Genomic DNA, 24,646 nt, shown 5'->3' on the forward strand with positions numbered 1-24,646 from the left:
CTTTGACCCTTTGTAAATGCATGTTATTTAGTTTTTCGAAAAAAAATTTCCGAGAATAGAACGCGGACCACATGTGTAAACCTTGAAAGTCTATAACCATTAAACTAATTATAGTTACTTTATTTTTTTTATGGTTAAATAATATATATACTAAATAATAAAATATATCTTATATAGTAATAATTTTTTAAAAAAATTTTGGGGGGCCGTATCTATTTTTTTATGGTCAAATAATATATATACTAAATAATAAAATATATCTTATATATTAATAATTTTTTAAAAAAATTTCGGGGGGCCGAGTGAATCCGCCTAGTCAACACAATATATGTTCATATTGAACATTACAAGTTTAGTATAAAAAAGTAGAAAGTATCAAAATGATTTTTTTTGCTAACTTTTGGTTTAATGTTTTTTTTAAAAAAATAAAATTTTTACTGAAACAGATGAGTGTTGCTAAGTCTAGGTTGAGACATGTTCCTCCATTGTGGAACGTCTTGGGCCGTACCCATTTGAATGGTTGTCTTAACATAACTGGCAATATTTTTTTTTTTTTGTATTATATGTTTCGATTGAAAAAAAATTGGTAGATGGCTCTCAATAATTTTAATTTCAAAATATAATTTTATTATTTTTTAATTATTATCCTACATTTAGAACTATATATTTATATATTTTTCTTTCACTTTCGACGTTGTTTTATGTTTAAGAGTGATAAAATAAAATGGCAAAAACACACACACACATATACACACACACATATACTTTTTTGCATGAAAAATGATATTTTTTTAATGAGTAGAATCGAGTAGTAGATTTTTCTCACAAAATTTATCAGTGAGACGGTCCCGTAAAATTTTGTGTGTGTATATTTCATAAGAAATTTTGAATATTTGTTTGTATCCAAATATTAGTGTAGATGATCTGCCCAGATTTTGGAAAAAATTGGAGAACTTTTTAAAATGTAAACTGAAACTTTGTAAAATAATAATAATAATAAGCTTTTATTTTTGTGGGCTAAGAATTAATAATAATGGAAACAGTATATTTTATCAGGATAAATTTTGGATATGATAGAATTTAAAAGGAAATTTTGTTTTTTATTGGGAATTCGCAGTTGCTGTCTATTGGTGTGCACTAGATATCCCATCGAATTGAACACAATAGCATGCAAATCACGTCAATCACGTAAATCATGTTGGATAAGTGTTGTGTGACAAAATCGTCTAATAAAATATTGGTAAAAAATATAATATATGACCACTTGATGTCAAGTACTCATACGCAACCAACTCGAATACTCTTAAGGGATCGTTCTTTTAAATTAATAATATAAGATATTTAAAAACGTAAAAATGACTCATTTTTCCTTCTAAGAATTGAAAACATATCAAACAACTTTTAAAATTTTTCTCATAACTCTTTTAAAAATAATTTACTTAATATTTTTCGTAATCCATCAAATAACTATTATAAGATGCTCATCATCTTCATTCGTCGTGTTCAGACCATTCAAAAAATTACACTTAGCAATTTAAATAATTTAGTCCAAGAGATCCACTACTAATATTTAGGGGTAGAGAAAAATACCGAATTTTCGATACATCGATGTTACCGTACCGAAATATACCGAATTTATGGAAATTTTCGGTACGGTGTGGTACCGATACCGAAATATTCGGTATGGCAAGGTATGAAATTTGAAATTTTCGGTATATACCGAAATAATATATATAAATTAAAAAATATATAATATTTTTAAATAATAAATTTAAATTTTTAAAAGTATAAAATTATATATATCGATGTCATACCAAAATAAAGAATTTAACTTCTGTTTGGACTCATCATGTTGAAATAGTCCAAATCAAAGTTCAGTGAAGCAGCTCAACTCATGGTTGAGAATTTAAATTGTTGAGAAGTATTGTTTCTGTCGCCTGACCTTACAGCTAGCTAGAGGACTGGTTACTGGGTCTCGACTTGTTAAAAAGCTGACGGAATTCAGAAATCACAGGATATCGGAAATTGTTGCAAAGATAACAGATGAAGAAGTCGCACATGTTGCGGTTGAAGCTTATTGGTGTTCATTGATATCTTGGATATCCATACACATATTGCGGTTGTTGTTTTAGCCTAAGTATTTAATTTTTCTTGTTTATCTATATATTCCTTATATACTTCATCTGTATCAGATTTACAATCAAAATCTATGATATATTTATTCTCTTCGTTCAATAAAAATTGATGGAAAAATTTGTCGAATAATATTTTTTTTAAAAAAAATTATATATTAACTTAGACGACCGATTAATATAACAAAGTCCAGAAACACGACTTTTTTAAAAATTGAAACGGTGAGCGATCATACTAGTTTTGTTTGAAATACATATCTCAAGTCATTTCCAAATCCATTCCATCCTCAGTCGTCTCAAATCAAATACATCCATTCAATACATCCATTCAATCGCATCATTCATGTTTCAATCTTCCGGCCTTTTGACCAAAATCCATATCTCGATTAGTTCAATTATCCAAATTGGACTTCAGATGTACTTGTACTTAGTCCTAGACTTACATTTATTATCACATATTTATTATTAGTATTAACGGTTCAATATGTTGTGAAAAAGTAAAAATTTACGGTAAAAAGTAAAAATCTCAAACTCTCAAAATTATCACACTACACACTTTATAATATTTTTCTCTCAACTCAATTGTGATTTTCTTCACAAATGAGAGATCTATTTATAGAAAATTTTTACAAATAATCCAAAAATAAAATACATCATTACCTACATCATCACACACTAATTTTCAATATTCAACACCTAATTTTACCTAATTTTCAACATTCAACATTCACATTTTCAACACAAATATTTAACACATTTTTAAATAATTTTTCAACACTCCCCCTTGTGATGATGATCATAATGATTGTATACATTACGTGTTTTTATACTGCCTCGTTAAAAACCTTACTAGGAAAAACCCATTGGGATAAAAACCATAGTAAGGGAAAAAGAGTGCAGTCACGTAAACTCCCCCTCATGTTGACACGAACAATTCTTCACAAATTTCGTAGATTGCGCATCCCAATATTATATATGTGCTTTCTGAATATTGTCTTAGGAAGTGCCTTTGTGAAAAGATCTAATAAGTTTTCACTTGATTGAATGTGACGAACATCAATACATTTATTCTTCTCAAGCTCCTTGGTGAATGCGAAGAACTTAGGAGGAATATGTTTAGTTCTGTCGCTTTTTATGTATCCTTCTTTCATTTGAGCAACACATTCAGCATTATCTTCATATAGTATCACAGGCTTCTCGTCGAATGATAATCCGCATGAGATTTGGATATGTTGAGTCATTGATTGTAACCACACATATTCACGGCTTGCTTCATGTAATGCAATAATCTCGGCATGATTTGATAAAGTTGTTACGAGCGTTTGTTTCTGTGAACGCCAAGAAATTGAAGTGCCTCCACGGATAAATACATATCCAGTTTGGTAACGTGCCTTGTGTGGATCAGATAAGTATCCAGCCTCGGCATAACCAATTATACTTGGATTAGCATTTTTTGAATACAAAATTCCCAAGTCTGCTGTTCCTCGTAGATAACGGAATATATGTTTAATTTCGTTCCAGTGTCTCTTTGTTGGATATGTGCTAAATCTTGCCAATAAATTTACGGCAAAAGATAGATCAGGCCTTGTACAATTTGTAAGATACATAAGGGCACCGATAGCACTTAAATATGGTACTTCTGGACCAAGAATATCTTCATCATCTTCACATGGACGGAATGGATCCTTTTCTATGTTTAATGATCTAACAACCATTGGAGTACTTAAAGGATTTGATTTATCCATGTTAAAACGTTTAAGGATCTTTTCTGTATAATTTTTCTGGTGAACAAATATTCCACATTCTTTTTGTTCAATTTGTAAACCCAAACAATACTTGGTTTTTCCAAGATCCTTCATTTCAAATTCTTCCTTCAAGTATGACACAACTTCATGAATTTCATTATTCGTTCCAATGATGTTTAAATCATCAACATATACAGCAATAATTACGCATCCGGATGTTGTTTTCTTAATGAAAACACAAGGGCATATTGAATTATTTACATATCCCTTTTTCATCAAGTGATCACTTAGCCTATTATACCACATTCTGCCGGATTGCTTCAACCCATATAATGATCTTAGTAATTTCACAGAATAACATTCTCTGGGTTTTGAACTTTGTGCTTCAGGCATCTTAAATCCTTCAGGGATTTTCATATATATATTACTATCAAGTGATCCATATAAGTAGGCTGTAACAACATCCATAAGACGCATTTCTAAATTTTCAGATACTGCCAAGCTAATCAAATACCGAAACGTAATTGCATCCATCACAGGAGAATACGTTTCTTCATAATCAATTCCAGGCCTTTGAGAAAAACCTTGTGCAACAAGTCGAGCTTTATATCTTACTATTTCATTTTTCTCATTTCGCTTTCGAATAAAAACCCATTTGTATCCAACAGGTTTTACACCTTCAGGTGTAAGGACTATAGGTCCAAAAACATTACGTTTATTTAGCGAATCCAATTCAACCTGGATGGCATCTTTCCATTTTATCCAATCCTGCCGATTTTTACATTCACCAAAAGATTTTGGTTCATGATCTTCATTATCATTTATGATGTCGATTGCCACATTATAAGAAAATATATCATCAATTTCTTCTATATCTTTTCGGTTCCATATTTTTCCAGTATTAATATAATTGATAGAGATTTCATGATTCTCGTCAGTTTGTGGTTCTGACAAAACATTTTCATCATCATGTGTTTCTTCAGGAACATCATTCTCTATTTTGTGATCATTATGTGTTTCTTCAGGAACATCATTCTCTATTTTGTGATCATTGTGTTTCTCTATGAATTTTCTTTTTCGAGGATTTTTATCCTTGGAACCAACTGGCCTTCCACGCTTCAGGCGTTTAATGACATCATGACTATCTTCAATTTGTTTCTTCGGAATTTCAATTCGAGCAGGGGCATTTGCAGCATGTATATATGATTTAGTTACCCCTTTTGTGTCTGCAAATGCATCTGGTATTTGATTTGCTATTCTTTGCAAGTGCACAATTTGCTGTACATCTTTTTCACATTGTTTTGTTCTTGGATCCAGATGTAACAATGATGATACATACCATGTAATTTCTTTTTCGGTATGTTTCTGTTCTCCCCCTAACATTGGGAAGATTTCCTCATTAAAATGACAATCAGCAAAACGTGCTGTGAACACGTCGCCTGTCTGTGGTTCAAGATATCGAATGATCGATGGACTATCATAACCAATATAAATTCCAATCTTTCTTTGAGGTCCCATTTTCTTTCGTTGAGGTGGTGCAATAGGCACATACACCATACATCCAAAAATTCTCAGATGAGAAATGTCTGGTTCTTTACCAAATGCAAGCTGCAATGGGGAGTATTTATGATATGCACTTGGTCTGATGCGAATTAATGAAGCAGCATGTAAAATTGCATGTCCCCATATAGAAATAGGGAGCTTTGTTTTCATAATCATTGGTCTAGCAATCATTTGCAGACGTTTAATCAATGATTCAGCCAATCCATTTTGAGTATGTACATGAGCAACAGGATGCTCAACAATGATTCCCATAGACATACAATAATCATTGAAAGTCTGGGAAGTAAATTCACCAGCATTATCAAGTCTAATTTTCTTGATTGTATAATCGGGAAATTGATTCCTCAATTTTATTATTTGAGCAAGTAATCTTGCAAATGCAACATTTCGAGTTGACAATAAACATACATGTGACCATCTGCTGGAGGCATCAATCAATACCATAAAGTATCTGAATGGTCCACATGGTGGATGGATTGGTCCACAAATATCACCCTGAATACGTTCAAGAAACATTGGTGATTCAGTTTGGATTTTGGCTGGTGATGGTCTTATAATAAGTTTTCCAAGAGAACATGCTTTACATTGAAACTTATTATTCTGAAAGATCTTCTGGTCTTTCAATGGATGACCATGTGTATTTTCTATAATTCTTCGCATCATTGTTGAACCAGGATGTCCTAATCGATCATGCCAATTGGTTAATATTGAAGAATTATCAATTACCATGTTTGATTCAATGGGACGTATATGTGTATAATGCAATCCAGTAGGGAGCATTGGTAGTTTTTCAATCACATATTTCTTTCCTGATTTATATGTGGTAAGACACATATATTTCTCATTCCCTTCATTCATTGTTTGAGTATCATACCCATGGGAATATATATCATTAAAACTCAACAAATTTCTTTTCGATTGTGGTGAATACAAAGCATCATTGATCAAAAATTTTGTACCATTAGGTAACAAAAATTGTGCTTTACCACATCCTTTAATCAAGTCTACAGGACCTGATATTGTATTCACCGTTGTTTTTGTTGGTTTTAGTTCCAAGAAATATCTTTTATCTCGGAGGATAGTGTGCGTTGTACCACTATCAGGTATGCAAACTTCAGCTTGGTTCATAACATTTTCCATATTTGAATTTCAAAAAATATGCAATGAAATAAAATTATTGACAATAAAATACAATACAATATAACACACTATAAAACATTATCATACGAATACATGAAAAAATAAAATATTTTACATATTTATTCCACCAGTAAATTGATCATTATCTGAGAAATCAATCAGAAAATTTCCAGCATCAAAATTAGTTGAACCACTCAAAGGTTCATTGTGTTCAGTAAAGTTGGTCTCCTTTTCTTTCCCTTTTATTGATTCTTTATAAAGTTTACAAAGGTGCTCAGGGGCTCGACAAATACGGGACCAATGTCCTAGAGTACCACATCTGAAACAAGAACTTTCAAATCTTTTTGAGTGATTCTCATTAACACTCATATTCTCTTGATGCTTTTTCGGTGGGTGGTTTGGGACGCTCTTTTGAGATGAGTTATAGAAATAACTATCTCGATTATTTTCAAAACCACGGCCGCGTCCACGACCACGACTACTTCCACGTCCACGACCACGACTACTTCCACGTCCACGTCCATGACCACGACCTCGACCTGGACCTCGACCAAAACTTTGTCTTTGAATTTGATTTTGGTTTCCAGGTTTAAATTCATTTTTACTTACAGCATTTACTTCTGGAAATGCTGATGATCCAGTGGGTCGGGACTGATGATTTATCATTAGTAGCTCGTTGTTTTTTTCCGTCACAAGAAGACAGGCGATGAGTTCAGAATATCTCACAAATCCACGCACTCTATATTGTTGCTGTAAAGTTATATTTAATGCGTGAAACGTGGAAAATATTTTTTCAAGCATTTCCGATTCTGTGACCTCATGTCCACAAAATTTTAGCTGCGAGATTATTCGATACATCGCTGAATTGTAATCACTGACTTTCTTAAAATCTTGGAATCTTAACATATTTCATTCATTACGGGCGGTCGGAAGTATAACTTCCCTTATATGTTCAAATCTTTCTTTCAATCCTTTCCACAGAGCCATGAGATCTTTTTCGATGAGATATTCACATTTTAAACCTTCAACGAGATGTCGACGCAAAAATATTATAGCTTTTGTTTTTTCTTGTGATGAAAATATACCATTTTCTTTAATGGTCTCGCTTAGACCCAATGACTCAAGATGCATTTCTACATCGAGAGTCCATGTCATATAATTTTTCCCCGTAATGTCGAGTGCAACAAATTCGAGCTTTGTCAAGTTTGACATGGTGGTACTAAAAAAAATTATGATGCATTTTATTAGTTAATGAATATTGCAATACAAAGTAATGGATAAACAACAAATACAAGCATTCGTAAAAATAAAGAAAACACATGAGGAGGATATTCTCCGATAAGTACAAGATTCGTGAGTATTATAACCAAAATAATTAAAAATAACTTTGTGAAAGCCATCTTCTTTTTTCTTCAAAAATTTGATGAAGAATAATTTTAGAGAAGAAGAGAAAGTTGGAGTGATTGAATGTGTTTGTGAGATCATATTTATAGGGCAAAAACTAGCCGTTTTGTTACCGTTTATGACCGTTGGTGTACAAGAAAATAAATGTATGTATTTGTATAATTTTATGGTAATAATATGGTGTATATAATATTAGTAATGTTTTAAATAATTATGTATATCATATCACAATATTATAATGAGGTGTCATAAGATATTTTGTTTAAAAACCTTATAGACTTTTATACTTGTCGTATCCCTTACCGGGAGTGTGGGATGTCGTCTTAACATCCTCCCAGGATTTATAACAAGTTTTTTGAAAAATTTATTTTTATTATTTATAATAACATTATATTATATAGTAAATATATAAACAATAAATAAATAAACAATAAAATAAATATTATTACTTTTGTTACCTTTTTCTTCTGTTTTGGAGCTTGGAAAAATATGGAGGACTTTTAGAGCTTCGTGCTGATAACGTGTTGTGAAAAAGTAAAAATTTACGGTAAAAAGTAAAAATCTCAAACTCTCAAAATTATCACACTACACACTTTATAATATTTTTCTCTCAACTCAATTGTGATTTTCTTCACAAATGAGAGATTTATTTATAGAAAATTTTTACAAATAATCCAAAAATAAAATACATCATTACCTACATCATCACACACTATTTTCAATATTCAACTCCTAATTTTACCTAATTTTCAACATTCAACATTCACATTTTCAACACAAATATTTTTCACATTTTTAAATAATTTTTCAACACAATATACCATATTTATTAGTATTAATGGTTCAATATACCATATTATATCATATTATATTATATATAATATATACTAGCTTCTTATTGCTTGCATATAAATTAATTTTAATACAAATATTAGATTTCTTATTTGTTACATTTATATCACCATAAAAATTACGATATTTTTTAAAAGACAAGATTTAAGAAAAATTGTTGTCGTTCAAAGGAAAAAAAATCTTGATATAAACAATAAATATGTGTTAATCGATCCACAATCATTTACCTATCCAAACTCGTCCTAACCAGATCGTTTACGGGTAGGGTCACATACCCGTTCTATCAAAACCCATAGCCATCCTGCTCTCAAAGCAAATTATTTTTGGAGGAAATTGGTCAAATAACATCGATCAACTCTTTTTTTAAGAAAATGATCTCCTCAAGTATATTTCAAATACACTTGAGGAGGTCATTTTAAAAAAAAAAAAAGAGTTGACCGAGGTTAAAAAAAATACCCCATTATTTTTGTACCCTTTTTTGTCATTTAAGTGGTTTTCAAAATTATATATTTTTAATAATTTTATTTATAAAACTACCATAAAATGATGCCATAAGGCCGTGTAGTATTATTTTTCCATTATGGGCTCATCAACAACGACACCTTTGGCCATATCACTAAAACAATTGCATTTTGGTCCCCCCATCTGTCTATCCGGCCTTATCCCATATTTAGCACGTTTTTCTATCTTATGCTTTTACGTGAATGATATGTTATTTATGTACTAAGCACAAAATTCGAATATTATAGCATTTTTTCGATCAATATGTAACTTACGTTTAAATTTTTTTACACCAAAAGGTCCAATTCGAGAATTTAGATAAAACCTAAACGGAATTATTCCGATTTTGTGTTTGGTGGAAGTTTAAATACGATAATGAAATATGAACTTTAGACGTTTATAGTAACATGAGATAAGATTGGGCGAGATCCCGTGAACAAAAACTTAATATTCGATCTTATATAATTATGAGTAGGTCTCTTGTGAGACGGTCTCACGAATCTTAATCTGTGAGACGGGGAAAACCTATCGATATTCACAATAAAAAGTAATTCTCTTAGCATAAAAAATAATATTTTTTCATGGATGACTCAAATAAGATGTTCGACCCACGAAATTGATATGTGAGACCGTCTCACAAGAATTTTTGTGTATAATTATATAAATAGTTCGAATTAGGTTAATGATGTCTTGTTTATGGCTTTATACGTGTTAAAATCTGAAACATTAATTATTTTGTGATTCATGTGAGTGTTCGTAGTTTATAAGCTCTTGATAAAATTTATAAAACTATTTAAATCTTTTCAATATCTGAAATGGTGTTTATTATTTTTTTAAAATAATTTTAAAATAAGATAGAAAAGTTTGTAATATGTTTTAAAAAACCTCATCACATTCTAGTTTAATTTCCCAACTTTTTCTTTTATTATTCTTAGATATCAAAGCATTTATGCAATGCAAAACCTCATCACATTCTAGTTTAATTTCCCAAGTTTTTCTTTTATTATTCTTAAATATCAAACCATTTATGCAATGCAACGTGTGTATATATATACACATATATAGATTTTTATCCGTGTGACGGGTTAATCTGATTCATAATTAATAAAAATAATATTTTTAACATAAAAATAAATTTTTTTAATTATATGAATTGGATCAAATGTCCGTCTTACAAGAATTTTTGTATATATATATATATATGTATATATAATATTAAAATATGTCAAATATATTTACAAAGATCTTACAATACACCAAAATCTTTATCTTTATTCGTAATATTCGAACAACCTATTGTTCAATAGTGGAAAATTTATAAAACTATGTAAATATTTTCATTATCTAAATGGTGTTTGTTATTTTTTAAAAAAGTTTAAATAAGGTAGCAAAGTTGGTAATATGTTTTAAAAACCTCAACACATTCTAGTTTAATTTCCCAAGTTTTTAATTTATTATTCTTAAATATCAAACCATTTATGCAATTCAATTACATACACATATATCTAGAAGATATCTTATGAGACAGTTTTATAGATTTTTATCCGTGAGGTAAGTTGACATGAGTCATAATTAATTAAAATAATATTTTTGACATAAAAAATGACTTTTTTAATTATATGAATAGGGAAAAGATCTGTCGCACAAGAGTTTTTGTGTGTGTATATATATATATTAAAATATGTTCAAAATATTTACAAAGATATTATAATACACCAAAATCTTTATCTTTATCGTAATAAAATATAATTTTTTTATAAAATTAAAATATAAAAGTTTATACATTATTAAATTAAAATATAAAAGTTTATAAATTAATTTAAAATAAATTAGGGAGACAACCTATCATACTATTGAGTTTTAAAATAAAATAAAAAATTATATTCCACGAGCCTAATTATACAAGGAGGAGACTAGAAGTTTCACGTGATCTGTATTATTAGTTTGATTAATAAAATAAAAAAGTAAATGGATGAATCGAGAAATTGACCTTCAATCTCCAGTCGTCGTTTTTTTTGTGTTCAGTCCCTAGGTACTTTTTTAGTATCACATTTATACATGAAGTGTACCACAATTTGTATGACATAGTACCACAATTTTGTGGGTAGGAAGTGAATCCAAAGAAATGTTTTGATCGTGTATTTTTCACCAACTTCTCCGAATTAATTAAAAAGTAAATATTTATATTAAAAAATAATATTTATAATAAAAAAATATTTTCGATATTTTTAAATGTAAGTTTTTGCGTTAATTAAACCAACAATGAGTCTACCAACTCTTCACCCATCAGTCTTCTGTTTCTGTGCACTTGAAAAGTCGCTGAACTAATCACTGCTTCGACTTCGAGGAGCAGATGCTATAATTCTACCAGTTTTTTTTTCTCACACAATCGGATTGCTGTTTCCTTATCGTTTACTCAGAATCCATGCACGAATTTCGTGTATTTTGTAGCGCATGCTCGTGATCCAATGGCGGAAGAAAGAGATATCTGGAGCTTGCTGAAAGAGTGAAGTATTTAGGGGGGAGAAAGCTTGAGTTATAGGGCTCTGTGGGTTTTCTACGCAGCTCAGCTTTGTTCGCATTTATTTGTTTGGCTTCTTGTTCGTTTGCCTTCATTTATCTCCCAGAGCTCCAACTGCAATGGGATATTTTTTTTGGTAATAGCAGAATGCTTAACATATGCCATGCATCGGTAATGGAGAAGCTGCTGATTGAACGTTACTGTAGTTAATGTGGATTTGTTGGCAGTGTTGTGGCATTTATTGTTGTATTGACTTGAAGTGATCATCATTATTATTTTTTTTACCTTTTTTTTTTGGGTTTTTGAGGATTTGGGTTGAAGGTGAAGTAGGTGGTGTGACTTGAGGAAAATGGCTGGTGGTAGAGGAAAAGGGATTCGTTTTACCAGGCTTTATTCATTTTCATGTCTCAAATCCAAGTTTAGAGATGAGCATAGTCAAATTGGGGAAAAGGGTTACTCCAGGGTTGTGTACTGTAATGATCCTGATAATCCAGAGCAGTTCCAGCTTAGGTACGGGAGCAATTATGTTTCTACGACAAAATACACCGCCTTTAATTTTATTCCTAAATCATTGTTTGAGCAGTTTCGGAGGGTTGCAAACATATATTTTCTTGTTGTAGCTTGTGTATCTTTTAGTCCCTTAGCACCTTACAGCGCTACAAGTGTTCTTGCACCTTTGGTCGTTGTAATTGGAGCGACAATGGCGAAAGAAGCCTTGGAAGATTGGAGGCGTAGGAAACAGGTATATGTACATTATAATTCTTTTTTATATTCTGAGAACGATGAAGGTTTTGGTTTTTGATTTTTCATATGCATGCTTTCTTAAATATTTATTTTTTCATATGAGATGATGCTAAGGAGTCTTAATATATATTTATGGGAATGCATGAACCATATATCACTAGAAGTGTCTGAAATGTAGTCAAGACAAGATCAAGGAATTTGACCTGAGAAATTGGATACTTGATGTAATACCACATCACCCTTGGTCTTACACTTTTATTGGTAAATGATAAAATGAAGATAATGTCGGTGTCAGATGAAGCCTACAAGAAATGATTCCTTAGTATCAGCATGTTTAAAGATAATTAAGAGTAACTTGTACGCATCATAAGTTTTTTATTTTTGATTTATAACGGGGTTTTGACATAAATTTTGTGCATATTCGAATTGATTTATTTTCCATTTTTCAGTATCGTTCTTATCATCTACTCGTGGTGGTATATGTCTCGGCTTCTTCCTCTTGCATAAAACTGTTACACTTCGATATCTGTAATAAAATTGTGATACTGATGTTGAAGCACCTTTCCGGTTTTACAATTTTCAAAATGTTTATATTTACAATCTTTTTTTTAATGCTGAAGTAAAGTAGCCTTTGTTTTAAAAAAATGTTACATTATTTTATTCTAATCGACATTTACTTTTTGTAGAAAATCAGTTGCATTCATTGAGCTAAACAACTGTGAAGATGACAAGGTTCAATTTAGTGATTTTATCAGTGCTTTTACTAGTTATTGAGTAAGTTACATGCACGGGCTTGCAGCTCCTTTACCATGCATTTCTGCTCGTTAGAATTCAAATTGTGTGGCTCGCAGTAAACAAATGATGCGACTGAGGAAGTTAAGATATCCCAAACCGTTTGATCATCATGCTACTTTTCACACTGTTCTAGACTTGGATTCATTTAAAAAATTCTTTGTTGGTGGCTGATTTATGATGAAAATTATGCAGCTCAGTTTCATTTTATTAGAGATTTTAACGTAATGGTTGCTGCATCGTTCTCCAACTTATATTTTCAATTTATTTAAGTGCAAATAATTATATTTTTAGGATATAGAGGCCAACAACCGCAAGGTCAAAGTTTACGATAGAAGCAATACTTTTCAAGATACCAGATGGAAGAATTTACGAGTTGGCAATCTTGTAAAGGTGTACAAGGATGAATATTTCCCTGCAGATCTGCTTCTTATTTCATCAAGCTATGAGGACGGGATTTGTTATGTTGAAACTACGAACTTAGATGGAGAGACTAATCTCAAGGTGAAGCATGCTCTTGATGTTACATCCTTGTTGCGTGATGATGACTACTATAAAAAATTCAAGGCAATTATCAAGTGTGAGGACCCAAATGAGGATCTTTACTCATTCATTGGAACCATGTGGTATGATGGTCTGCAGTATCCCCTTTCTCTGCAACAGATTCTCCTGCGAGATTCTAAACTTCGAAATACTGAGTACGTATATGGGGTGGTTGTGTTTACTGGTCATGACACGAAAGTGATGCAGAATGCTACAGATCCTCCTTCTAAGAGGAGTAAGATTGAGAGAAAAATGGATAAGATAGTGTACATTCTTTTTACTTTATTGATCTCAGTATCTTTTATGGGGTCTTTCTTTTTTGGAATCACAACCAAGAATGACATTCATGACGGAAAAGTGCAGAGATGGTATCTCCAACCAGAACATACCACCGTGTTTTATGATCCGAAACGAGCGGCACTGGCTGCTTTTTTTCATTTCTTGACTGGGCTTATGTTGTATGGATATCTGATACCAATATCCCTGTATGTATCTATTGAGATGGTAAAAGTTTTACAGGGCATATTTATAAATCAGGATCAAGATATGTATTATGATGAAACCGACAACCCAGCGCATGCAAGGACTTCTAATTTGAATGAGGAGCTTGGACAGGTCGATACTATCCTTTCTGATAAAACGGGTACTTTGACATGCAACTCAATGGATTTTGTTAAATGCTCAATAGCTGGCACAGCATATGGCCACGGTGTGACAGAGGTAGAAAGAGCCCTAACTAAGAGAAAAGTTGATGCACATCATAACATTGTGAATATTTCCTCCAACATACAAATGTCTACTGATAACGTCACAGAATTGGGAAAATCAATCAAAGGTTTTAATTTCAAAGACAGTCGCATTATGAACGGTGGATGGGTTAATGAAACTCAAGCAGATGTGATACAAAAGTTCTTTAGAGTGCTAGCACTCTGCCATACAGCCATTCCCGAGGTGAATCAAGAAACTGGCAAAATTGATTATGAAGCTGAGTCGCCAGATGAAGCTGCCTTTGTTATTGCCGCTAGGGAGCTTGGCTTTGAGTTCTTTGAAAGAACACAAACTAGTATCTCTTTGCATGAACTAGATTATGGAAAAGGCAGAAAAACTGACAGGTGCGTCTTTTTGCATGTTCAGATACTCATTTGAATTCCTTGAAGGTTTAAGCTATGTAAGCAGATCATTTTTCTTCACCTTTTACAGCAAGTTATAGGTCTCAGTTATACACGAGATTCACTCACCAAATAATGAAGATTAAGAGCTAATTGTACCCATATGTATTCGTGTTGTAGGAATGTTTCACAATGGAGGGAAGGATTTCATTTCCTAGTGTAATAAACCAATCAAGAAACTGGGAGTTGGACGAGTGTTTCAGAGTAACATTAGTTTTGTCAACTAAGTAGTTAAAATGTTTAAGGTTCAAAATTTTGGGAACTGTGGCTGTCAAGATTCGTACAATTCTCGCGGTGTTCATAAGATAGTAACTACTGTTACATTCAGAACATCAAGATGGATGAGGAATTGGAAATTGGCTGTATCATGTTCTGGCCAAATTACTTAGTTCTGGCATAGGGGTCCGAGACTCGCAATTAGGGGGCCGATACTAGAATTTTCAGAAATATCAAACATGAAATTCAACTTTTTTTCCGATTTGGGGAGGACCACCGCCTTCTTTTTCCCTGTACGGTGGGCCCCTAGTGTCCTGGGATGTGTGTCTTCAACCAATGTGGTCTTAAGCCTAAAAATCTAAACCAATAATGAAACTGAGGTGTTAACCAAGTGTTACAGACCATCAAGATAAACGAGGACCCTGCCATTTTCGTTTGGCAATCGCTCATGGAAACTGGCTCAATCATCTTCTGGCCAAATTGCTTAATTCTGTGTCATCCAGGATTCAGAATGGGGGGAGAAACTTAGAATTTCTTCAAGTTTTATTTCCAATTTAACGTGGTCTTGAGCCTAGAAATTGAAGATATGGTCAACAAATAATTTATTCAGCAACGGTTGATCACACACACACACACATATCATATTTTCTGACGATATTAGTTTATAAATTTGTTTGAACTGCCTTCTTGTTTCATTTTTGATGAGTTTATCTGCATTTATGTGTTATTTCCAGATCATACGAACTTCTTCATGTCTTGGAGTTCAGTAGCGCCAGGAAAAGGATGTCTGTGATAGTTAAGAATGCTGAAAATCAGTTGCTGCTCCTCTCCAAGGGTGCAGACAGGTATTTTCTCTCCTAAGAACAATGCTTTCGAGACATGTCTTGTTTAGAATTTGGAATGACAGCCTTTAAATATTTACATCTGCTCTGGTATTTTATCAGTGCAATGCTCGAACGGCTCTCTAGAAAAGCAAAAGATTTTGAAGCTAAAACAAGGGAACATATAAAAAGATATGCTGAAGCAGGTTTACGAACTCTAGTAGTTGCATACCGTGAACTTAGTGAAGATGTTTTTAGATCATGGGAAGAAGAGTTTCTGAATGCCAAGGCATCTGTAAATGCTGATAGAGGTGCATTGGTGGATGCAGCCGCTGATAAGATTGAAAGAGACTTGATTCTCCTTGGAGCTACTGCTGTCGAGGACAAGCTACAAAAGGGGGTCATTATCGAATTTAATTTGGATAATTATTTTTTAAAAATAAATAAATAAATAAATTTGAAGTAATTTTCACGGTTTGATTTGAAATTCATTTAGCATTAAGTGGAGGCTCTTATATTTTTCGGGTTATAAATATTCATTAATACTGTTAACGAATTATCTTTTTCTTCTATGCAATGTAGGTTCCAGAATGCATCAACAAACTTGCAAATGCTGGAATCAAGATTTGGGTCATAACAGGGGACAAGATGGAGACAGCGATAAATATTGGGTCAGTGACCACCTCGATTACTTGAATTGTTTGCTTCCTCCTTTCTCACTGCTTCACCTATGATAATCGGGCATTGTCTGATCTCGATATTACTACCTTTCCTGTAGATATGCTTGTGGCTTACTGAGAGAGGACATGAAGCAGATCGTGATCACTTTAGACTCCCCAGAAATTAGCAACCTTGAAAACCGAGGGGACAATAATGATGATACGGAGGTAGTGGTTGTATTTTTTTACTTCATGATGCCGATTTTAATATTACATCTTTTAATGGGTCTGGTTATCCCAGGCTTCGAGTGAAAGCATTACAGATCAAATTAGGAAAGGAAAATCTCAGCTATGCTCATCTGGAGGCAGTTCAACTTCCTTTGGTTTGATAATTGATGGCAAGTCATTGTCTTTTGCTCTCAGCACGAATCTGGAGGGGGCATTTCTGGATCTGGCTGTTAATTGTGCATCTGTTATATGTTGTCGCTCCACACCTAAACAGAAAGCTCTCGTATGTGTCTTTGTTGTGCTAATTTGTATTTACTGTAAAGGTTTTGTCCTTTTATATAATTCAATATTGTAGATCTAGTTACAGCAAATTAAAGTAACACTACTGTTTGAAGATATTCAGGTTACGAGGTTGGTTAAAAAGGGTATGGGTAAAACAACACTAGCAATTGGTGATGGGGCAAATGATGTAGGCATGCTTCAAGAAGCTGATATTGGTGTTGGCATCAGTGGCGTAGAAGGAATGCAGGTAATATCCGCTTCTATTTTTATTGTCAACATTGCCATTTGGTAGTCCTAGTCAATGAAAGATGCTATCCTACTTATGTTTGTGTGTAATTAACGTAGTGTTTTGTTGTGCGTGAATACGTTCAGGTTTTACTGGTTAAAAATAATTACTGAATTTGCATTTCAATATTGACATGTCTGGTTTCCTTTCATATATGGCGTTGATGTGTAATATCAACTTGTATATTTTTTCTTGTTTGGAGTTGGGACCTACCTCCAGTTTCAAGTTAGGGATACTGAAGTAATACGTGTAGGTTCGCTTGGTTTTCTTTAGGAACTAGAGCTGGATATTCTGAACTATGGTACTTTTTTTAAGAATAAAGTTGAAAACAATCTTTCTGTCTCTTGGTCTACTTACTTTCTCACCCGCTCTTTTAATCTCTGATTGGAGGAACAATTTTTAGCATTGTATACACGTAAGGAGAATATATTTTTCCGTTAAATAAACAAGGAAAAACTCGTCTGATGTTTATATAAATTTGTAATTTAGGCTGCCATGTCGAGTGATTTTACAGTAGCGCAGTTCCGTTTTCTTGAACGCCTGTTGTTGGTTCATGGCCACTGGTGCTACAGACGAATATCTATGATGGTACGCAAATTTTCTTGTTTAAAAGGACTCGTGAAAATCAGGGGTGTTTATTTCTTGTGTGCTCTTTTCCTAAAATCACAAGCATAACCCACCTCAAATAAAATATGCCTGCGATTCTGTGGGACAAAAAGCATTATCAGTATTTGTTTTAACTGACGACTTTTGTAACTCTCCTATTCCCTCGGTGAATGCAGATATGTTACTTCTTTTACAAGAACATTGCCTTTGGGTTCACCCTATTCTGGTTTGAGGCTCGGGCTTCCTTCTCCGGCCAACCTGCCTATAATGATTGGTACATGTCATTCTACAACGTTTTCTTCACTTCACTCCCTGTGATTGCTCTTGGTGTTTTTGACCAGGATGTCTCCGCACGACTGTGTCTGAAGGTAAACAAGCTAAAATAAACGCTACAAAATATTGTTTCCCCATGGCTAAGATTAAGAAAACAATAAATACCCATTCATATGTTTGAACAGCATCCTCGATTATACGAAGAGGGAGTTCATGATGTTCTCTTCAGTTGGCCGCGCATACTTGGTTGGATGCTAAATGGTATCATTAGTTCCATGATTATCTTCTTCTTCACAACTAACTCTATCCTACATCAAGCCTTTCGTAGAGATGGCAGCGTTGTTGATTTTGAAGTTCTCGGTGTTCTTATGTATACATGTGTGGTTTGGACGGTGAACTGTCAAATGGCCCTATCTATCAACTACTTTACATGGATTCAACACTTCTTCATCTGGGGCAGCATTGCCTTTTGGTACATTTTTTTAGTTGTATATGGTTTGTTTTCGCCTGTAGTATCTACGACTGCATTTCAAGTTCTCGTTGAAGCTTGTGCCCCGAGTCCGTTCTACTGGCTGGCGACCCTTCTTGTTGTTATTTCTACTCTGTTACCATATATATTGTACAGGACTTTACAGGTTGAGTTTAATCCTATGATACATGACATAATTCAAAGGAGTAGATTGGGAGGGTCCGGAATTGAATCGTCTGACTCAGGAAAGATGGGTGGTGTAAAAGATAAATCAAGATATCAAGACTCATTGTTAGTTAAACAGTAAAGTTTAATCTTGTGTATGATAACTCTTTGGATGTTGGTGGGATGACAACTTTTGGAGGTCATACTCGCGACCATGCAATTCCTTAATTTTGTAAATCTGAATTTATCCGTTAATGGTTTGAAAATTTATTATATCAGAAACCACTTGGCAGGCACGTTTAGCATTCACCAAAAACGAAATGATTTTTGGCTTTTAACATTAAAAAAAGTCAATTTTGTGTGTGTGTTTTTTTTTAATTCAGATTCTTTGTTGACTTTTATTTAATTTAATTGAAACCAACTAATGGTAGGATGTTAGATTTTGTGTGATACCCTATAATTAGATATATACGTATATAATATTTAATTATTATATAATAATAATAATTAAAAAAATTAAAATAACTAAGTGAAATATATAAACATATATTAATATACACACACACATACATACATAGAGATGTAATATCATCATCATATTTATTTAACTAACACACTACTTCCTTCTTTGTCCAACCATATCGGAAGTTGTCCAATATGGATTGGAGGAAAGGCTTGGTTCTTGCTTATAAAATGAGACCATTCACCTAAATAATTTCATCAGTTAATAGCGTAATTTTTGAGTTTAAGAGGCTGGTCTAGAATATGAAAATAGTAGTGAGAGAATGAGTTTTTAAAAATAGTTGAAATAAGGGAAAACAATCTTTTATATATCTTAAATTTCTCTAAATTTTTTAGAAAAACTCCACAACACTCTCTATTTACCCAGAAAGTTATCAGAAAATGATGTGTCGAAAAATCAGTAGCCGATTTGTCGTTAAAATTCAGAAACCACCACTTCTCGTGAAAGAAATATACCAGAAAACTCATTTTGAGGTATTGTTTTTACTCATTTTTCTTACCTATGCTGACCATATTATACCTTAGTCTGAGCATGAAAGTGTTCATTATGTCATATTTCTCACTTACGTCAGTGGTTTCCCTGAATCGGCAACGGAAATAGTGTTTTTCGACAGTCAAAGTAGAGGTAAGAGTTATACTAGTTATTTTGTTTTTGGCAGTTTTGGCCGCTAATAATTGGAGATTTATTGGAACATATCTCTCGAAGTTTTTCTTCAATAGGCACAATACTACTAACTCTGTCTACGTCTCTACGACATTTTCAGAAACATACACAGAGGAAAAAAAAAACTCAATGCACTGTGGAAGAATAAAAAATTCATTCAAGTAGGTGATAATCTAATCCTACTTTCGTCCATTTTCATTCTTCTTTTCATGATGAAAGTCAACACTTAAACCACTTATTATTTCTGTATAACAGCAGAAATCCTTTTCTTTTCTTTGAATAGCAATTCATCTATTAGTTAGTTAAACTGATGTGTTTGTCTTTTGATTTTATTTTGACATATTCAAAATCATTTTACGAGGTTCGTGCTCCACCGTGGCCATCTTCTCAACCAAATTACAACGCGAAGTTGACCCATAGGGCCTCCGAAAAAGCTTATTCAATCGCATTGGGCTGTATTGATCTAGCCCTAGACTCTTAGCCCAAGTCTGTTCTTTTAACATTAAGACCCTAATTTTATAGCTTCGCTCTAATGACTCGATTGGGCCAAGATCACTGTAAACGACGTCGTTAAAATCTCAATGAAGCACGCTTGCGCATTAAGAACTGAAACATTTCTCTAAAAAAAGTACAAAATATTACTGATACATGTTGAATTTTTGCTATTTATCTTATAATAATAAAATATAAATAAAAATGAATAAATTCATATTTCTGTCATTTAAAATTAACACAAAAATTCATATGAGACGGTCTCACATGTTAATCTTGTGATCTTATTCGACTTGATTCATAAAAATATTAATTTTTTTTTTCAAAAATATTATTTTTCCGTTCTCACAAGAGACTTGCTGTGAAATTGATATTCACACTTTAACGAGCATCTTACGACACGAGACTCTTTTTTTTGTTCACTCTGATAGAATTTCAAGTGATCTCTTTTGATACTCATGGAAAATTTAGGTTCCGATTCCAGCAAGTGTCACTAGCCCAGACGCATGTTTCAAATTTGCTCCGAGCCTATAATCACAAAAAGACCGTTAGAAGGGGGCCGGGAGGATGTCCCGGCGTAACCCCTCCGACACTCAAGCCAGAAACTGAGGATATGATGGGAAAGCAGCTAAGGGTGCTGCTGAAAACAGTATATTGAATTAATGAACTGAACTCTCAAACTTGGTATTTATAGGAGAATACATGGGCTCGTGATGAGCCTTCCACCTTGACTAGGGATGGGTCGGGGCCCATGATCCGATGTGAGCTCAATTTGGATGGACTCATCCTTAGAGTATCATCTTTTATTCCAATCAACTTTATGCAATGGCATATGTGATGCAAAGGATAAGAAAAAATTCAAACTTGCTAAAGAATTATTTCAGGGATGCAGAATTTGTCCGTTTAATGGCTAATCAACACATGCAATTACTTCGATCCTTCAACGAAATGCATTTCTAGTCGATTTTTCGTCGCATATAACTTCGATGAAAATGAGTTAACAATACAAAACCAAACCAAATTGTTGCAGTAGTACTACAACTAAGTGTAAGACTAATTAGAATAACAAGGTAATGTTTACAAGAGTTTATTTTAAGTGTTTTCAAATTTTCAGTCAATTAAATGTTTGAAAATTGTATGTAGTAGTTGAGAAACACTTATAATAAGTTCTTACAAACATTACCTTAAACTCTGCTTTGGCAAACTTACTGAACTGATTATGCTTTCTTTGATCTGTAAAATACTAAATTAATAATCACCATATATAATTTATTATATGATATNACAAAAGTAACCATTATATTGTTCCTTCTCAGGTGTTTTCAGGAGAGGGGCGGTTCCACAATTTTAAATGATGTCACGCTTAGATTATTGAAAAAATATTCATAAAAATGAAATTATAAATTATGATCTTTCATGAGACGAGTCAATATGCTCATATTTATAACAAAAAATTATAATTTTTAGCACAATAATAATATTTTTTTATGATTGACCCAATTAAAATATTTGTCTCAGGAAAATAATTTATGAGATCGTTTCGCTGGAGTTTTTGTGATAAGGAATTAAACACATACACACACAAAAGCAATTCGTCCACTTATCTGAAATGTTTATTTCATGCACCAATTGCGTTTTATATATTTTAAGTATTTGTGTTGGATCAATTAAATTTTAGTGATTTGACAAATTGAGTCAAACTAGATAATGAGTTAAACTAAACATGAGTAAAATTGAAATTATTTTAAGACAAAATGTGTTTAAAGTTTAACTGATATTTAGGTCTACCGAACTGATAACTGAAGACCAACTGGACTTAAAAATATTTGAGTGAATGAAGAAACATTATCTAAAGAATCAATTAGACTAGTAAGAGTTACAAAGTTGAATTATTGGATAAATTCTTCCGTACCAACGGTCTCTGAATTGTGAGAAATCTACGAACACTACCTATAGCATGTACGAATTATCATAAAGGACAGTGACGTGAAAAAAACTAGATTAACGGCTACTATATTTGGAACAAATATAATATTTGATTTTACTGACCGTTTGATCCAAGTCTATAAATATAGGAACTTATAAATTAGTTAGACCCTCTGGAATCATCACATAAATTCAAATATTCAAGCTTTCAATATCATAACAGCTTTCAAGATTAAATTAAAAGTTATTATCACAATCTAGTTTTGGACAACCTGAAATAATTGTTTATTCAACTCACTTGTAACTAATCACTCGATCCTGACACACACACACATATATATATAGCCCGTGCATGCACTTTCATATGTGCTAGTTCAACTCAAAGTGTGCGCGCATCCTAAAATTTGTCGCCTTGTTCTCTTTAATTAATAATAATTAAAAAAAAAAGTTAAAGGCAAACCGATACTTTTTTTTCTTCTTTTAAATCTTTATATTAAAGAATATCGAGCGAAATGCAAAATATTAATTAATTAATAGTCTTTTCCATGTCTATTAATTGATATAATTATTATTTAATATTTTTTTATGAGATGATCTTACGAATATATTGTATGATATGAGTCTGATTCATACTTAAAGTGAAAAATAATATTTTTTTCCATGAATCGAGTCGGTTTGGAGATTCGTTTCATAAAATTGACATGTGAGACCGTTTCACAATAAATTTTTTTTATTATTATTAGAGGATAAAGTAACTTTCGTCTTATAAATTAACATAAATTGGATTTGAGCCTCTGTTAATAAAAAATAGACATTAATGCGATTTGATTTCCACTTGAAGTATTTTTATCACCAAAATGGTGACATTACATTTGCTATCGTCAGCAACCCTAAAACTGCACAATAAGCCTAAGCTATTGAATTAAAACCAAAATTTAAATAATCTGAGTAACAAAATCAATTTAAACTTGTTTACTAAAATCGACACGTGTCGACATATTTTAGTTGGTAATAATTAATGCTGATAAATTAATATATTTTTTAAATATTTATTAAAAATTAAATATTAACAGGCAAAAACTTGTGTGAGACGGTCTCACGAGTGGTATTTTGTGAGATGAATCTCTTATTTGGGTCATCCATTAAAAATTATTACTTTTTATACTAAGAGTATTACTTTTTATTGTGAATATCGGTAGGGTTGACATGTCTCACAGATAAAGATTCGTGAGATCGTCTCACAAGAGACCTACTCATATTAACAACTAAATAAAGAGTTAAAGACAAAAATATAATGGGTTGTCCCATGATTCCATTAATCCCCAAATTAATGAGTAATATTAATGATGCTTTATTATCACTCATCGTTTTGCCTAAAAAAGATTTTTTGGTACCTATATGGCTATATTAACTTTTAGTAAGTATTTTGTGAGATAGTCTCACGTATTTATATCAATGAGATGATTTGACTTATTTCATATTTACAATGAAAATCAATATTTTTGTCATAAAAATAATATTTTTCACTGTTAGAGTCGGGTTTGGAGATGTGTCTCACAAAATTGATCTATGAGACGATCTCATAGGCGTTTTGTGATATCTTTTTGGGATAATCGAGAACAAATTACTTAAATTATTATAGAATAAAGATTTTACGTGATAGAATACTACTTCAAAAAATTGTATGTACCAAAACTTAAATATCCTAAAACTTTTGTTTAAAATAATATAGGATAAATTAACAAGAAATTCAATTTACAATTTACTAAATTTGACACCAAATACACCGTTGGTGAAAAACTCGTGTTTCCCTTAAGTTGCCCTTGATTATTTATTACACTTGAAACATTATCATTTTAATTGAAAAATTAATTATTTAATTGAAAATTTAATATTATATTGTAAAACATTCAAAAATAATTTCAATAATG

The 24,646-nt window shown here is 32.2% G+C and overlaps 1 protein-coding gene across 1 annotated transcript; it reads left to right on the forward strand.

Annotated features, from left to right (window-relative positions):
- The first annotated feature begins 11,599 nt into the window (after nt 1–11,599).
- LOC140958451 (probable phospholipid-transporting ATPase 8) lies at nt 11,600–19,393 on the forward strand. Its single transcript, XM_073415892.1, has 11 exons — nt 11,600–12,600; nt 13,689–15,049; nt 16,057–16,167; nt 16,267–16,543; nt 16,726–16,814; nt 16,922–17,030; nt 17,104–17,313; nt 17,434–17,559; nt 18,088–18,186; nt 18,381–18,572; nt 18,663–19,393. The coding sequence occupies exons 1-11, from the start codon at nt 12,208–12,210 to the stop codon at nt 19,251–19,253; spliced, it is 3,558 nt and encodes a 1,185-aa protein (XP_073271993.1). The 5' UTR covers nt 11,600–12,207; the 3' UTR covers nt 19,254–19,393.
- The last annotated feature ends 5,253 nt before the right edge of the window (nt 19,394–24,646 follow it).

This window comes from Primulina huaijiensis, chromosome 15 (assembly GCF_012295235.1).
Source record: "Primulina huaijiensis isolate GDHJ02 chromosome 15, ASM1229523v2, whole genome shotgun sequence".
In the NCBI taxonomy this organism is placed as follows: Eukaryota; Viridiplantae; Streptophyta; class Magnoliopsida; order Lamiales; family Gesneriaceae; genus Primulina; species Primulina huaijiensis.